The sequence below is a fragment of the Enhydra lutris genome, unplaced genomic scaffold, assembly GCF_002288905.1.
Source record: "Enhydra lutris kenyoni isolate GAN:26980312 unplaced genomic scaffold, ASM228890v2 scaffoldscaffold34, whole genome shotgun sequence".
Classification (NCBI taxonomy): Eukaryota; Metazoa; Chordata; class Mammalia; order Carnivora; family Mustelidae; genus Enhydra; species Enhydra lutris.
In genome coordinates this window covers 10939695-10956882 of record NW_019154118.1, presented here as the reverse complement: position 1 = coordinate 10956882, position 17188 = coordinate 10939695, and the positions used below count along the sequence as shown (strand labels likewise).

The window sequence follows — 17188 nt, the reverse complement described above, 5'->3', positions numbered from 1 at the left end:
CAAGAAAGCTTATCCTTGACATACCTCCCTCAGCTTTATCAAGGTGGAGCCCTGTGCAAACTGAGAAGGCTAGAACTGGTGAGGTAGTGATACAGTGCCCATGAACAGCTCCCTCCCAGTGTGGTGAAATTGCCTCCTCAAGTTCAAGTCCATCTACCATTTTTGTCAAAATAAAAGGCTGAGAACAGGAAGTATGGAAGGGCCACTCTCTTCCTTGACTTCAGCTTCCCACAGCTACATGGGAATAAAAACACCTACTTTGTATAACTGAAGTCAAGGTCAAACTTCCTGTTTTGCATGAAGGTTATTTGTAACATGTTAAAAAGCAATATGGGAATCCGCTGGAGGATTAGAAGCAATAATAAACATGCAGATTGATGTCATAGAGAAACAGACTTTTTATGTGGATTTTTACTTATCTTGGATCTTTTCTGCAAGCTTCCATCCTTGCTGAGTTGCTTTGATTCCCATTGGATTTTGAAGGTAGAAATATGAAAAAATCACATTTGAAAGCAGGAAAAATTCGTCTCCATCTCTGCACCTAGGAGTCTTCTACTCTCTGCATGGATGCTTCTTTCCTTTTTGTCTTAAATCTCCCCAGTTAACTGTGTCCCAAATCTTAGTGTCTTTTGCATGTCTGGGGCTCATGAGTCAGTGAGGCTGCACATCTTTGCGACCTCCCAGCCTCCACAATGCTGCCTTCATCTCTTTGTTGCGGAGTGTGTAGATGATGGGGTTAAGTAAGGGAGTGATGACAGTGTAGAAGACAGCGACCACTCCATCCAGGGGTTCCTGAGAACCTGGACGAAGGTAAATGAAGGTGCAGGGCACATAGTAAACAATGACAACGGTCAGGTGGGCAGCACAGGTGGAGAAGGCATTGCGACGCCCATCGATGGACTGGATTCGCAGGATGGCAGCCACTATATACCCATAGGAAGTGAGGATAAGCATAAAGCAGGTGAGGGCCAGGAACCCAATATCCACAAAGGTGACCAGCTCATTGATGGTGGTGTCAGCACAGGCCAGACGCAGCATGGCGGGAATGTCACAGAAGAAGTAGTCTACCTGGTTGGGACCACAGAAAGGCAGCCGGAATATGAAGCTTGTTTGGAAAAGTGAGTGGAGGGTGCCTCCCAGCCAGGTGCCAAAAGCCAGGAAGTTACAAACATTGCGGGTCATAATGGTAGCATAATGTAAAGGCTTACAAATGGCCAGGAAACGATCATAAGCCATTAACGTGTAAAGGAAGCATTCAGTACAGCCCAGGAAATGGAAAGAAAAAAGTTGGATTACACAACCTCCAAAAGAGATAATCCTGCTATCCAAGAGAAAGCCAGCCAGCATCTTGGGGACAATGGCAGAGGAGATGGTCATGTCCAAGAAGGAGAGGTGACACAGGAACCAGTACATGGGGCGGTGGAGCCGGGTATCCACCAAGACGGTGAGGATGATGAGCCCATTGCCAGAGACCGTGAGTGCATAGATGACAAGAAAAGCCAAGAAGAGTGGCACCCCTAGCTGTGGTGGGTGGTGCAGACCCACCAAAATGAAGTGAGACACAGAAGTCTGGTTTTCACCTTGCTGTTCACATCTGCTGGAAGAAGTAGCAGAAGGGAAAGCTCAAGGCCATTAAATTCTCTAGGCATGGAGCATATATTCTGTCATTCCCAAACATGGACACAGAAGGGTCTCAGAAAGAGAGAGATTGTGCTCCAGCTTTTGTTCTAAATCATTCTGTCATCCCCACACCCTACCTCCCTTCACCCCTACCCACCTGACCCACCAAGGATTTTGGGATTCTGCTGGGTTCTAGGGAGCAAGAGTTTTTTCCAAGGTTAAAACCTATGTGACAGGTTATGTCAGGTTAAAACCTATGTGTCAGGTTATGTGACAGGAGACTGAAGGAAAGACCGTACATAGAGTTCTTCATGTTAGGAAGAAGTACAGTCATATAAAACCTAAACCAATCCCTGAAGGAATGGCTATCCCATTGTTTTCCTTCACTTTGATCTCTGATCTATATACTAGAGAGATAATTAACAGCTTATTTATTTAACAGCACGAGAGTTGGAATCATATTTCCTAACGTAGATATGCCCAATAAAAATCAGCTGAGATTTTTAAACATGCATTATTTGGGCTACACATTGAATAAAGCTGTGGGTAGAAATAACCATTTTCATTAACTGCAAAAATATACATGCCATTTAAAATTTTTCATGATAGTGAAGCAATACAAAATCTCATCCACAAGGCACCTGTTGTCATCTTTTTTCTCTGCTTTTGGATAAGTGCAGTCTATCTGTCAATTGATCCATCAATCCATCCGTCCATCCATCCATCCACCCATCCATCTGTCTGTCTGTCACTAAGGAAGCATGTATTATATCCTAAGAGCATGGCCTTAGAGGTCAGACCAGAATTAAAAATCCCAGCTCTTCCACTTATACTGTTGGTAAACTTGGAAAAGCCCATTTCCCCTTTCCTTGCTTAATTCTATAAGTGGGGACAATCATTGTGCCCATTTCACAGGACTACTGTAAGGATTAAATAAAATCACATAGTCCATAACAGCACTCAATCAACACTGACTATCATTTTCCATCAAAGCATGTGGTATGGTCCTCATTATCAGACAAATCCAGTCATTGCATTTGTGCCTGAGGTCTGAAGTGAACCCGTAGATTCCCAAGACTTGTCCCATAGCAGATCTCAGTCCCCAGATTTGAAGCAGCATGATAAAGGCCTTTTGTCCTGGGACTCCTGGTGATTGTCATCAGCCACAGGGAAAGGTAGAAATAAGGGACATGACCAGAGCTTTTCCAGATGCCTAGGGCTCATGTGAGAGGATCCTTTCTAGTGTCACCTAGTTTTGCTTTAATAACCTGTTTACCGGGACGCCTGGGTGGCTCAGTTGGTTAAGCAGCTGCCTTCGGCTCAGGTTATGATCCCAGCGTCCTGGGATCGAGTCCCACATCGAGCTCCTTGCTCATCAGGGAGCCTGCTTCTCCCTCTGCCTCTGCCTGCCATTCTGTCTGCCTGTGCTCGCTCTCTCTCCCTCTCTCTCTCTGACAAATAATAAAAAGAAAAAAAAGAAAAATAACCTGTTTACCAAGTGGAGACAAGCATTCCAAATGACATGTCACCTTCCAGAATCGTTCAGAAGGCTTCAGAGGGTGTGGAATGAGATTTGGTTTCCCGCTGGACCCTGAATGGGCAGAAGACCCACCATTATAGCTATGGCTGCCATCTGGCTACTTCCTTCTATGCCACCAATCATGGCATATCTGTGCTCTTATCCCTCCCAATTTTCGTCAGTGCTGAAGAGACTACTCTTGCTAATGCAAACAGGCTTTCTGGGGACTGAGCAATTTCCTGGTCATGAGACTTTCCTTGTTAAACCTAGGAGAGTTCAGGGCAAGCTGAGACAGGTGGTCCCCCTCGGGAAGGATCTAAACCACATAGAAACTAAATAATCTCTCACCATAGAGCTATAGAATCTATTCTGAAAGAATTTCAGAGAAAATTCTTAGAGATTTCCTAGACATTTTCTTGCTTACCAACCTCATCGGCACCACAGCATCCAAGGGCACAGTGTAAAATTACTGGCATGGCCTAGAGAACAAGGAGCTTTGTAATATGGTGTCGACTTATTTCCCCAGCCTCCCCTGTCTGGGCTCCATCCCACAAATTTGTGCTATGGCCAGACATTCTTTTCTGTTTATTTTGGCATCAGTCCCTTTAATCTAGAAGGGCCTTGCTCTGCTGATGCCTGAAAATTTTCTACTCATCTTTCAATATCTCATTCATGTGTGATCTACTAAGGAAAGCCTTTGATCCCTTTTCCCGAAATGGTCAGTCGGTCTTTGAAGCCTCCACCGTCCTTCACGTTTCCCTGGGCTCACAAAACATGCAGCCATTTGCCCTTCTGGATGCCCAAGTTCCCGCATTAGACTATGAGTTCCAAAGGGACTTTGTCTCATTTTCTTTTCATTCCATGTTTGTGGCATATCTTTCACTGAATGATTCTTTTTTTTTTTTTAAGGTGCATTTATTTATTTTAGAGAGAGAAAGAGAGAGAGTGGAAGGGAGCGACAGAGGGGGAGGGAGACTCCATGCTGAGCACAGAGCCCCACACTGGGCTTGATCCCACGACCTTGAGACCACCACCTGAGCCGAAACCAAGAGTTGGATGCTTAACTGACTGTGCCACCTAGGCTCCTCTTGCACTGAAAAATTGAAAAAGTCTTAAATCCTATAGAAGAAATGCATTCCCCTCTGTCTGGATGTCCCTGTTATCTAGACACTGAATCCAGGATACTATCACTTAGGTCTTAATGTAGCTCCTGAAATCATAAGAATTCCAACCAAAGGTCATTATTTACTAATTAAATTATTTTGAACAAATCTCTTAATATTCTTAGTCTCAGTTTCTCCTTTGTTAAAAACAACAACAACAACAAAACAGAGAGAGACAAAGAGAGGGAAGAGAAGGTGGTGTAGATTCCCACCCAAAGAAGAAATCGCAATCTCTCCTGCATCCATATCAATTCACATTTTAAATTTAATTCTTACACATAGAAGATCAATTTTCATGCAAGCCTAAATTCCCTTTTGTTCTGTTCTTTTTCTCTTGTCTCCCCACTGCCCTGCCATCTCCGTCTTCATTCATTTTTATAATTTCTTCTTCTCTCTGCATAGAAATAATAATTTCTCCCCTGGGAAATCCAAAAAAATACCCTCCTTTCCCATTAGAAACTAAAACTTCTCCAGTTACATGATGTGTACAATTTAGTCAGGATCACATGATATTATCAACTTACGATAGACTCATCTGTGTGATGGGAAAAGAAGCAGGCTCCACATGCAGTCCTGGGGAAAAGAACACTAGCATTCTCTGGCCATTCCAAACCCTGGATGAGCTGAACTAGGCTTAAGCTAGAGGCTGAAACTCATCTGGGTCAGAAAACTCTGAAAGGTCTTTGGTGAGCAGAGCATAAAGGTCCTCCCCTCCCCACCATGTATTTGTAAAGCCCAGGCTGTTCGGAGATCTTGGCTGAGCTCTCTGTTCCCAACCTGTCACAGCCTTCTAGTAAGTATGTATTTCAGAAGAGTTTCCATCACTCCACCTCTGCCTGCCTTCTGGAGTCTTCTCTGCTCATGGTCTCTACCTGCCTGTGACTTGGCCATAGGGCCATAGCCTTCTGCTTGCTTTAGCTCCTTGCTCTTTGCTGTTTCTTGGGGAAGCCCCTTTTTGAGCTGGGCAGGTGCCCTGGGCTCTCCGATAAGCCCCAGCTTGATTTTGTCGCTGTGCTCGTTTTGTACGCTTCTCTGGGTGCATCTGTCCTCTTTGTATCCTTGTTCAAAGGGTTGGCTGCGATGTCTGTGGGCTTTGAGCTCTGGAGTCTCTTTCTGGAAAGCAGCTTCTTCCTTCCTGTAGTCCCCATGGGGGCTGATGTCACTTTTGCTTCCCCTTTCAGGGGCAATTAACTTGCATGAAAATAAGGCACAGTGGGGCTTTGTTAATAGCAAAATGGGAGCTAGGGCTTTTCCAGGAAGTTTGCTCGGTTGCTGGTAGTGTCCCTGAAGCACAGGATCCTGCTGAGAGCATACACCTACCTGATCAGCTGACAGGAAGGACCACTTCTCCTATTTCTCTCTCTTGTAACTTGGAGATAAAGTTGCCTTATTTGTTTATCCCATAAAGATGTGGAGATGGAATTTGAAAGCACTTTAAAGCCAAAAATGCTACATGAGTGCCATATGTTAATTACCTAAAAGTGCCCTTTGAATTTCACTCAGCTTGAAAGAGTAAATTCCTAGGACTGGCAACACTGTTTCAGACAGAAATGTCTTGATCTTCCAATAGGCAAGTAAGAGACTGAGCTAGGGGTACCTGGGTGGCTCAGCTGGTTAAGCAACTGCCTTCCGCTCAGGTCATGATCCTGGAGTCCCAGAATGGAGTCTTGGATCAGGCTCCCTGCTCGGTGAAGGGCCTGCTCCTCTCTCTGACTTCTCTGCTCTCCTGTGCTCTCTCTCCCCTTCTCGCTCTCTTTCTCAAATAAATAAATAAAATCTTAAGAAAAAAAAAAAAAAAAGAGAAAGAGAGTCTGAGCTAGATGGAGCATGCAATTTTGGCAATTCTTTTAAAGTCAAACACACTTCGACTAGAGCTGGAAGGCCCTCTGGAGGAATAATCCAGAGCGACACCACCCCCCCCAACCGCATTTCACACTTAAACAGAACAGTTCTAAAGAGATTAAGTTCAAAGAAGAAAGATGATACTGTGTAGGTAGTGGAAACAATCTCCTACAAATCTGTGTAGATAGATGATAAGGAATCCCCCATCTATGAGACTAGAGGAGCGGAATAGAGCTGGGCAAACTACAGACCAGAAAATTACCTTGCAATATTTCCTAGCTCACCAGCAAGGAGTTGCAATTGGTGTTTTCAGCAATTTCGAGAACCCTCACATTGGCTTCCTGCCTGTGGAGTAAGTAGGGAGTGTTTTGATAGAGAGGGGCACATGGAAGCCCTGGGGCTCTTCACTTCCAACAAAGTAGTCATCAAATCTTTTGTGTCTTTGGAGAGTATCACAGAGATTGAGACAATTATCAAAGATTCAAAAGATTCACGATGGAAATCTCTAGGTCATCCCCACTTAACTGCAGTAGGACAAGTGCAAACAGAGAGTTGCAAGTGTAGTAATGAAGTCCTTACTCATCTCACAGCTCCAGATCTAGACATGGTCCTGCTAGAATATACCGGCACAGCCTTTGGCACTGCCGCACCTCCAACTGAGAGAGACATCTAATTGGAAACTGTTTCCGAATATGTAGGAGTACATTAAAACTTTCAATATACAGAAGTTTTTTTTTTTTTTTAAGATTTTATTTATTTATTTGAGGCAGTTAGAGGAAGAGCACAAGTAGGCAGAGCAGCAGGCAGAGGGAGAGGGAGAAGCAGGCTCTCTGCCGAGCACGGAGCCGGATGGGGGGCTCGATCCCGGGACCAGGGAATCAGGGCCTGAGCTGAAGGCAGCCGCTTAACCAATTGAGCCACCCAGGCACCCCCAACATATGAAAGTTTTAATGTACACCTATGTATTCTGAAAGTTTTACAAATTAGATGTATATATAATGCATACATAATACCCATATACAAATGCTAATAAAAAATGTGCATAACCATCATCCAATTTCAGAATAAAATGTTATAAGAACCAAGAAGCATCTTTGTCCTTTTCTTCCATGACATCCTCTGCTCTCCCCATGAGAGGTAATAACTATCCTGAAATTTGTTACTCCTTCCCTTGATTTTCTTTTGACAGTTCACCAAATATGGGTTCATTCATATTTTGAATTTTATATAAATGGAATCATATAGCAGTATTCTTACCTAAAAGGTATGTTTTTGAGACACTGATTTTCATGGCTGTGGTTTATTCATCTTTTTTTTTTTTTAACCTCTATGGTTTTCTTTTATGAATAAAGCTTGTTTTTCATCTCTTTCTCCTTTCACAATATTCTCTTTCCAAACAACCCTTGAGTTGTGAATATTTATTTATTTATTTATTTATTTTGCTACATGTAAGCAGAGCTGCTAAGGATATGTTTATACATGGTAGGAAACACACGTGTACAAAATCTATGTTGGCCCCTGGAGAGGGTCTGCTGGACCACACAGTGTGTAGATCTGTACCTGTGTTGGAGATCTCGTGTCCACACTGATATTCACATTAACTAGAGGGTAAGAGAGCTCATGGGGTCCACTTTTTTTGCTAGTACTTGGTATACTCACAGATGACACATTTTAAAAAAATCTAATATTGATAACATAAATTTATCATAGTTTAAATATGCATTTCTGTGATTACTAAGGAAGTTGTGCATGTTTCTTTGGTTTTCCTACCTTTCTTATATTCCATTTCTCTGAAAAGTCTATATGCTTTTGCTTATTACATTTATTTATTTCCTTTACCTCTTGATTTATATATATTTATCTATAATACAACTACTACTACTTTTTGTTCCCCATTTAGTTTATGTGTAGTAAATATACTCAATGTGTAACTTAGCTGTTCTCTGTCTTTATAATGTCTTTTGATAATTCAACCACAACAAAATTGAGAATTTCTACCTAATTATGTCTTTTAAAGAGAAATCCTTCCCTACACATTGTATGGATTTACAGAAAGCTAATTTTTTATCACATACATGATAGGTATAATTTTGGATCATGCTTTTTATGTAACAATTTCACTGTAGTGACTTTGTTCACTCACGAGCCCACAGGGTATTATGCTGGGTAACTATACCGGTGACATCATGCTAATAGGAGCTGGTATGTAGGAAATAGAATATAGGCCAGATGCCCTGCACACTCATATGCAAACCACATTGTAGTAGTTGAGCCTACGGAAACAAACTGCCACCTCAGTGACATTTCTGGTCATCCAGTTGCCTTGTGGTGAGCTAGGCTAGTCCACAAAATCTAGTCCAACTTAATAATGTTTAGCAATGTCAGCTTGTACTGTGCTCAAGTTTCTTTTATTTCATTTTACTCCTGAAGTACCAAATAAGTAATTCCAAGGATCTATGTGATGGACTGACATCGGACGAAAGACACGACTCCTCCTGGCGTGTCTATTTCCACATTGGGTGGGGAGGCTTTTCAAGGTTTCATTTTCTTGACCAGCTAACATGATGAAAAATATCTGGCCTGTAATACAACATAAAATTCTAGAATTATTAGCTTTTATTCCCCCTTTTATTCCCCCCAAATTTATTTGTACTAACACATAAGGTAGTAATTTTTCTACTCTACTCTCTTCCTTACCCAGATAGTGAATCTAGGTAATTCCATGAGAAGCTCCTGCATATGACTACATCCAGATGTAAAAATGAATCATAAATGACTGAAGCAATATATTGGCAAGATCAAAACATGGTGGTGTCTTGGGGCACCTGGGCGGCTCTGTGGGTTAAGCCTCTGCCTTCCGCTCAGGTCATGATCTCAGGGTCCTGAGATCGAGTCCCGAATGGGGCTCTCTGCTCATCAGGGAGCCTGCTTCTCCCTTTCTCTCTCTGCCTGCCTCTCTGCCTACTTGTGATCTCCCTCTGTCAAATAAATAAATAAAATCCTAAAAACAATAACAACAACAACAACAAAACACCCCATGGTGGTGTCTTACAGAAACAATGGTGTGATTCACCCCACTGGCGACACTGACATGCTGAGCGTCCTGATGAGACAATGTGTGGAAGAAGACAGAAGTCCTTAATGTTAGCTATTCCCTCATAACCAGTTGCAAAATAAGTCTTGTACCTTTGACATGTATTTCTACATTGCTTTGGTATGTGTGTGTTTCCATGTTTTATTTTCCTCCCCCCATTCAGTCCATTATTATATCTAGGATGTGTTCATGGTAATTTTACTGTTTTGTCCATAGGGCACACAATGTTGAACTAGACTTGCCTCAGAACCAATGATAGAGTTGGATCTGGATGGAATAAATGGTGATTTTTCAGAACGGCTCCATGTGTGAAGGGAGTGACGCGAGGCATACAGTCATGCTGCAGTTGGTGCTGACATCGTGTGTGTGTGTAACTAGGCAGAAAAGGGTGTATACAGATGGTGTGCAGTCATTGCAGTGGACAGCCATGGATCTTTACTGGCATATTTATTTGTTCACAGGTTGGCTGTGTATCATTTAAGCCCTCTTCCTGTAATTGGGGCTGCATTTTGCTATAGAAACAGCAATACCAGATGCTTTCCCATTCCCTCCAGCAAATAGGGAACACAGACATGGGATCTAGACTTGAGCAATAGATATGTCAACTTAGACTTTGGGTCAGAAGCAAGGGCAGTAAAAGGCACATGCGAGAGAGGATGATTCAGAGGATGGCCATGACAGGGTTAACAACACAGAGATTGGAAAGGCAGGGTGACAGCATAGTGCAGGGTAGTAAGAGTTCATGCCTGGGGTGACGGTAAGCCGCTGTGGACTGGAGCCCTCCATGAAATATCAGTGGGCTGTCGTCACATATTTATTAGGCACGATTCTGCAATAATTCTGCCTGTTCCTATTTCCTGTTCCTTCTCCAACTTTGATTCATTGGTTTTTCTAGGGGTTTCTTACATGAGACAGAGAGAGTGTGTGTGTGTGTGTGAGAGAGAGAGTATATGGGGAAATGTGTTTCAACTGAAATATAGAGTTTTGTTTAGCTTCCTTTTTCACTTAAACTATATAATATCAGCATTCCTATATAGGTCAGTAGATCAAGATTCAATTCCTTTATTTCTGGCTTTTGTGTATAAAATAACAAATAAAATTTTAAAGTAATTAGATTACATCTCATATGCTATATTAGTATTTTCATCTTTTGAAAATTTTGTCTGTTTTTCACACCGCCATTCTCAACTCCAGATTAATAATCTCATTCATATCCTTTTACCCCTTTCTCTATGTCTTTGTAATATATGGTTTGTGATTATTTGCTTTAAGCAAATGAGACAAAGTTAATCACACTTCTGGGCATCATGTTCCCTCCCCCATTGAAAACATCCATGAAAGCCACCCAGAGTTAATTGGAATGGGTGTAACTCAGTCTTTTAGTAGCTGCTTAAGATTTCATGATGTAACAACACCATGATTTATTCTTTCTAGGGTTTTCCACTTGGCTTTCAGTTGTTTTTCCACTAGAAACCATGTATCAACATGCATGTTTGAATGAAGACACCATATCCTGGTGCTTTTATAATCATCAATAGATTCCTGGAGTGGAATTACTGGAATTAAGAGCACACACAATCTTAAATTCAGTAACTACTGTCATATTACTTTCCTAAAGAAGGCTCTGTAACTATACAGATTTGTACCAACACTATGGGGGAGGAAGTGTTCTCCTTCATCCAAGCCAGCAAGATATGTTGATATTAATAACTTGAATTAGTTACCTTAATTTTAATAGTTCTAACAAACCAATAAGAAAAAGACTATTACCTTAAAACAAAGAAATTAATGTAGTGCATGAAAAGCTTATTTACAAACTAAGATCCACTTTTTTTTTTAAAGATTTTATTTATTTATTTGACAGAGATCACAAGTAGGCAGAGAGGCAGGCAGAGAGAGAGAGAGGTGGAAGCAGGCTCCCCGCTGAGCAGAGTGCCAGATGTGGGGCTCGATCCCAGAACTCTGGGATCATGACCTGAGCCGAAGGCAGAGGCTTTAACCCACTGAGCCACCCAGGTGCACTTAAGGTCCAGTTTAATATGTCAAGTGTTACACAGGCTTATAAGACCATAAAAGTTATAACAGCAATGCAATCTATTACATGTGCTATTGGGAAATAGGTATCCTTAGGTATTTCCTTAAGAAAAACAACTCTAAAGCTCTAAACAACCAAAAAAGGTTAGAAACTTTCATGGTTTAAACACAGCTTAAAAAGATGGTGGATGAGAGAGTTGCCTTGAGATGGAGAGTGGGGACAGGTGGTGACCATGTATGGATTCTGGACAAGTTTAATTTGAGAGCCAGCAGTTGTGTGTTTATCTGCATCACTGTTGAGGGAACAGGTAACTGTGTCCTCCTTCCTTCCTCTTAGGTGTAAATACAAGTTTCAGAGAGACATGAACTGTTCTCAGGAGGGTTCAAAAAGCAAACACAGTGGGACATCTATGCAGGATTATTAAAAATCTTTCATTAGTCTCTTGCTCTTGTTTTTCTGCTCATCAGGGGAACCTGGAAACCCAAGAGGAATCCTTCCCCTGGGTCGCCAAAATAAGTTAATTTCCTACCCATCTAGCCATGTTAGTTTCCATTCCCTGCTCTTCAACTAGTTTGGTCCTTGAATAGAAATGAGCCACTTTCACGAAAGAATCATAGGTATGTCTGTTCTTTGAGTAATAACTTGACTACAGTTTCAAAAATGATAGTAAAAAATTGGAAGAAAAAAACCAGATGAGTTTTATATGGAAATGAATCACATACTGTAAGGTGAGTTCTTAAAATGGTAGATTTCTCTTAGTTTCTCTTCTTCCCCTCTTAAACTTTCCCTGAGAGATAAGATGCTTGGGCATTGTTAGACATCTTTCTACACTGGGTTATCAAGTCTCACGTTGACACTCTCTCTGTCTATGACTCTGTATCCCATCTCTGTCTGTCTGCCTGTTTCTCTCTCTCTTTACACACACACACACACACACACACACACACGCACACACACTTATTAATTAAAAACCTACAAATAAGGACAAAATTGTTGCAACATGGACAAACAAATGAAACATTGACACCTCTAATCGATAGTACTGCCTTAAATCTCAGGCTACTCTGTAATTCACCTGATGAAAAGTTCATATTTCATCTAATGTGAATATGGAGATACCCTTGGGATCCCACTGGTACATTTGTACCAGTTTTTGAATTCTGATATCCATATAGGTGATTATGATAATTTTGTTTCTGTTATTTATTCTCCTATTGGAAAAATATAGATTAACATTTTTTTGTGTGTGCTTGCATATTTGACACACAACGTCGCACTGTTTTCAGGTGTACAACATAGTGATCGACATTCTCTGTAGTTTATGCTCTGCTCACCACAGGTGCAACTACCATATGTCACTATACAATACCATCGACTCTATTTCCTATGCTGTGCCTTCATTCCCGTGGCTTATTCATTCCATACCTGGAAGCCTGAACCTCCCACTCTCCTTCACCCATGAAAATTACAGCTTAGATGTACCTTAAGCCACATTGTCTAGATACAGGATATATTTCGTCTAAGCTTTGCTGGGATCAGGGATCCTGGCTTCTCTCATATTGTGGAGCTGGTTTCACAGTTTTCCTCAAAGAATAATTAATAATGATCGTGAACTGAACATGAATTTGGGTTAAATTTTTAAAATATCAATTCTGTCTCAATTTTCATTGTGTAGAATCCCAACTTTTCTTGACATCGAGCTGGCAACGTCCTTTCCTCTGGTGTTGGTTCTGTTCTTCCTGTCTCAGGTAGTAGGTCTTAAATAAGAGCCATACCCTTGATGGAGATGTTTTCTCTTATAAAGGTGTTGCCTGAATTTATGAGTATGAGAAGTGGAAGACGGAGGAAGGGATATTATCTCCAACAAAGCGAAATGGAAAATATCTAGCTATTTAAGATGGAAGGATATATGTTAAAAAAACTACCAATGGATTGATTTGGGAGAACACATATTAATTTTATGTTTTTAGGGCCTAATAAAGGATAGCCTAGTGTAAAAGAAGTATGGAGCCAGCAGTGTACAAGGCTTGGTATTTTCTGAATCGAATGGAAGAACATGGGGATCATGTCATGGAGTTGAGTTTCCCAACCTCTACTGAGGGAAATCCTTTTCTAAGCAGATGGTGGTTGTAATGAGACACCAATACCGGGGATGAAATCTTCCTCAAAGGTCTAGCTTTGAAATTGAGAAGTCTCACAGCACAAAGAGAATTTATTCTTCCTCTCATTCCCCCCTCTCTATAGATAGTTTGGGGGATAGGTAGATAAATATATAGATAGTTAGGCAGGCAGTTCTGTATCACAAGGCAACCATTTTGTATGATTCATTATTTTTTGAGCAGCTCCCAAGTGCCAATACTTTATTAAGGATCACATCTATTATCTTATTTAATACTTGTAACATTTCAACTAGTATTACTGGCATCAAGTTATATATGACAACTCCCTCACAATTATTCAGCTGTAGTGTAGACCTTTGAAGTGTGCATTGCTATCAACAATAAAATTCTGAATTCATTAAGTTACCACATGAACTCTGGAGACAAAATAGAATTCCAAAACCCCCTTCCCTTCATTGTTGCCCCATGGTGTTCACTCCCCGACTCCCTGCTACGTTGCCTCCTTTTGAGTATGGGTGAGACTTGTGACTATAATGGGTTATCATTCATGATGCATTCTGTTACATCACACTTTATCACAGCAAACTGGGAGAGGTTCTCCTACAGGCTTTATAGAAGTAAGTTGCTGTGTTATCAGATGGGACATCAAGCTGGCAACATAGAGCTTGGTTAGGGTGGTTAGGACTTGCTGGTGGGCTTTAAAACTGGGACTGAGGATCCCTATTAACAACCAGCAAGAAATACAGATACCTCAGTCCTAAAACTGCAAGGAACTGAATTCTGCCAACAATCTCCATTGGATTGACAGAGAAACCCATGCCTCGGATGAAATTCCAGACTTAGCTGACATCTTGATTTTAACCTTGAGCAGAACACCCAGCTCACCTGACTCAAGCACTGTAAGAAAGGAAATTTGCATTTCCTTTGTGCTGCTAAGTTTGTGGTCATTTATGATATATAACTAGAGATTAGTACAATGGATTTCTATGACTTTCTACTGCATAGATCTGTGTGTGCCTCAGTTTGTGTGCACGTGCCTTTGTTTGCCTGTGAGGGCGGTGGTGGGGGGATGATGTTGAAATAATTCTATCATCTTTACCAAATAATTTTTGTAACAAGCAGAGTTGAGTTTGACTCTAGAATTATCTACCATGGGGTGATGAAGTTGACACATGAAAATGGGTTTTCAGTTTTCAATTAAATGCTGGGTGCTCTCTCTATTCCCATAGGGAGAGGTACCAAAGGCGTGGAAAATGACAAACGTGAGCCTTGTCACAACGTTCTTCCTCATGGGCCTTCCCCATGCACCAGCAATGGACATCCCCCTCTGGGGAATCTTCTTGGTGATTTATGTACTCACTGTGGTGGGGAACCTCCTCATCCTGCTGGTGATCAAGGTGGATTCCCACCTCCACACCCCCATGTACTACTTCCTGATCAACCTGTCCTTCATTGACATGTGGTTCTCCACTGTCACTGTGCCCAAAATGCTGATGACCTTGGTGTCGCCAGGAGGCAGGGCCATCTCCTTTCCCAGCTGTGTGGCCCAGCTCTACTCCTTCCACTTCCTGGGGAGCACTGAGTGTTTCCTCTACACAGTCATGTCCTATGACCGCTACCTGGCCATCAGTCACCCGCTCAGGTATGCCAGCATGATGAGTGGGAGGACTTGTGCCCTCCTGGCCACCAGCACGTGGCTCAGTGGCTCTCTGCACTCTGCTGTCCAGACCACACTGACATTCCGTCTTCCCTACTGTGGGCCCAGTCAGATCCAGCATTACTTCTGTGATGCCCCTCCCATCCTCAAGCTGGCCTGTGCAGACACCTCTGTCAATGAGATGGTGATCTTTGTCAATATTGGGGTCATGGCCTTGGGCTGCTTTCTCCTGATAGTGCTGTCCTACGTGTCCATCGTCTGGTCCATCCTGAAGATCTGCACCTCAGAGGGGAGACACAGAGCCTTTCAGACCTGTGCCTCCCACTGCATTGTGGTCCTTTGTTTCTTTGGCCCTGGTCTTTTCATTTACCTGAGGCCAGGCTCCCGGGATGCTGTGGATGGAGTTGTGGCAGTTTTCTATACGGTGCTGACACCACTTTTAAACCCTGTGGTATACACTCTGAGGAACAAGGAAGTGAAGAAAGCATTGTTCAAGGTGAGAAGTAAGTCAATATTCACTCAGCGTTAATAATGAAGAAAGGCTAGATATGCCTAGCTTCTTTTGTATTTGTTTAGAATTAAATTAAACCACCAACATGAACATTATACTTGTAAGGAACATTTCAATAATCCCATCTTAATTTTTTAATTAAAATTTCATGCATTTTTAAAAATTTTCCCTCTTAATTTCTTGCCAGAATCCCAATAAAAGCAACCGCAACCATTTAAGTGGTAATCTAAGAGGAAGGATGATGGCTTATTCTTGTTTATGTTCTACCAAGTAAATCATCAGAAAAGTTGTTACTCCTATCCTCAAATAAATATTTTGCAGAACTGCTCTTCAGTACAACTCACGTATATTTTATTTTGCCAATTTAAATCAAACAATCTAAAAATCTCTTTCAATTTACAAGCCATTATATTGAAGAAAATCACATGTAATATTTGCAATTCATTATATAACATAGTATCCATCTGATGAAATTCTACATTATATAATATCACACCAAAAGAACCTGATTCTCAAGAATGCCTTTATCCACATTTATGAGATAACAAAAACTCTATAACTCTAATGTTTTCACTTTGACTTTCAAGTTTTTTTAAAGTAAATATTTATCTACTTATGTGTTCTGTGCACTTTTTTACTGGATTACAACTGTCTAGATTGTTGTTCCATATTTACAGAGCTCCTGACTTTTATCTTAAATGCAAAGCTTCTAATCTCAGCAGTCTTAAAATTATTTTTGTGAGTAAATAAGGGACAAAGAGCAAATATGTGAAAAATAAGAAAATAACCTTAAGAAAAAAATACTACCAATAAATATTGAAATTATTTTCCAGTTCTAGAACAATACCTAGTAATCAGACCTGTGTAATTATGTTATCAGTAGTTGACATTTGTTTGACTTAAAGTGTAAAATGAACTTTGGACACTGGGGAGGTAAGAGTTGGGCCATGAACCTCAAAGGAGTCATTCAAATATATGCCTATATTATAGCATAAAGTAGTTTTTCTGAAAATAAATGTTTAATTTAAATGTCACATGTATCCTGTTAATGCAATAAATGTCAACACTGCCTAGCACACCAAGAAGAGAAGAAGAGAAACTGATGGGCACCTGTTAGAACTAGAGAGTGCTTGTCAGACTGCTCAGATTTGCAGCACCTGACTTCCAGAGATGCTTTTGCGAGACAACCATCTGTGCTACATTGTATCTCTTGCTCTAAGTAAGTCATGAGGCTATGCTAGGAAGAAAATTGTACTATCTATACAGGTATGATCAGTGTAAGCCACAAAACAGTGATTTATCTAAGAGGTCAACTACTAGTGTTCATTTCAATAAACCAGACTGATATGGCTTAGTCTATGATCCTACTCAACTTGTAAAGGAGAAAACTGAAGATGAGTTTGATCAAACTTACTCAGCCATTGGGTTCACATGGGTTCTTTCTAGTGTCTTGTAACATCATACTATTCTACTTAACTCACAGTAGCACAAAATGTTATGGGACATCGACTGAATCTTATGTTATGTAGGCAATAGAAACAGCCAAAGAACTGACAAAGTACCTCCATTCATGAAAGTCATCATCTGGTGTGGGAGAAAAACTAGTGTAGCATCATCCAGAGGACAT

General features: G+C 41.1%; 2 protein-coding genes across 2 annotated transcripts; one reads left to right on the top strand and one right to left on the bottom strand.

The window, feature by feature from the left end:
- Positions 1-651: 651 nt before the first annotated feature.
- Positions 652-1649, bottom strand: LOC111154002 (olfactory receptor 10G6-like). The gene is given in 2 exon segments (XM_022513354.1): positions 652-1580; positions 1583-1649. Coding segments are annotated over 2 exon segments (996 nt in total).
- A 12997-nt stretch (positions 1650-14646) lies between these two features.
- LOC111153952 (olfactory receptor 10G7) lies at positions 14647-15579 on the top strand. Its single transcript, XM_022513301.1, has one exon. It carries the CDS (start codon positions 14647-14649, stop codon positions 15577-15579), a length of 933 nt encoding a protein of 310 aa, XP_022369009.1.
- The last annotated feature ends 1609 nt before the right edge of the window (positions 15580-17188 follow it).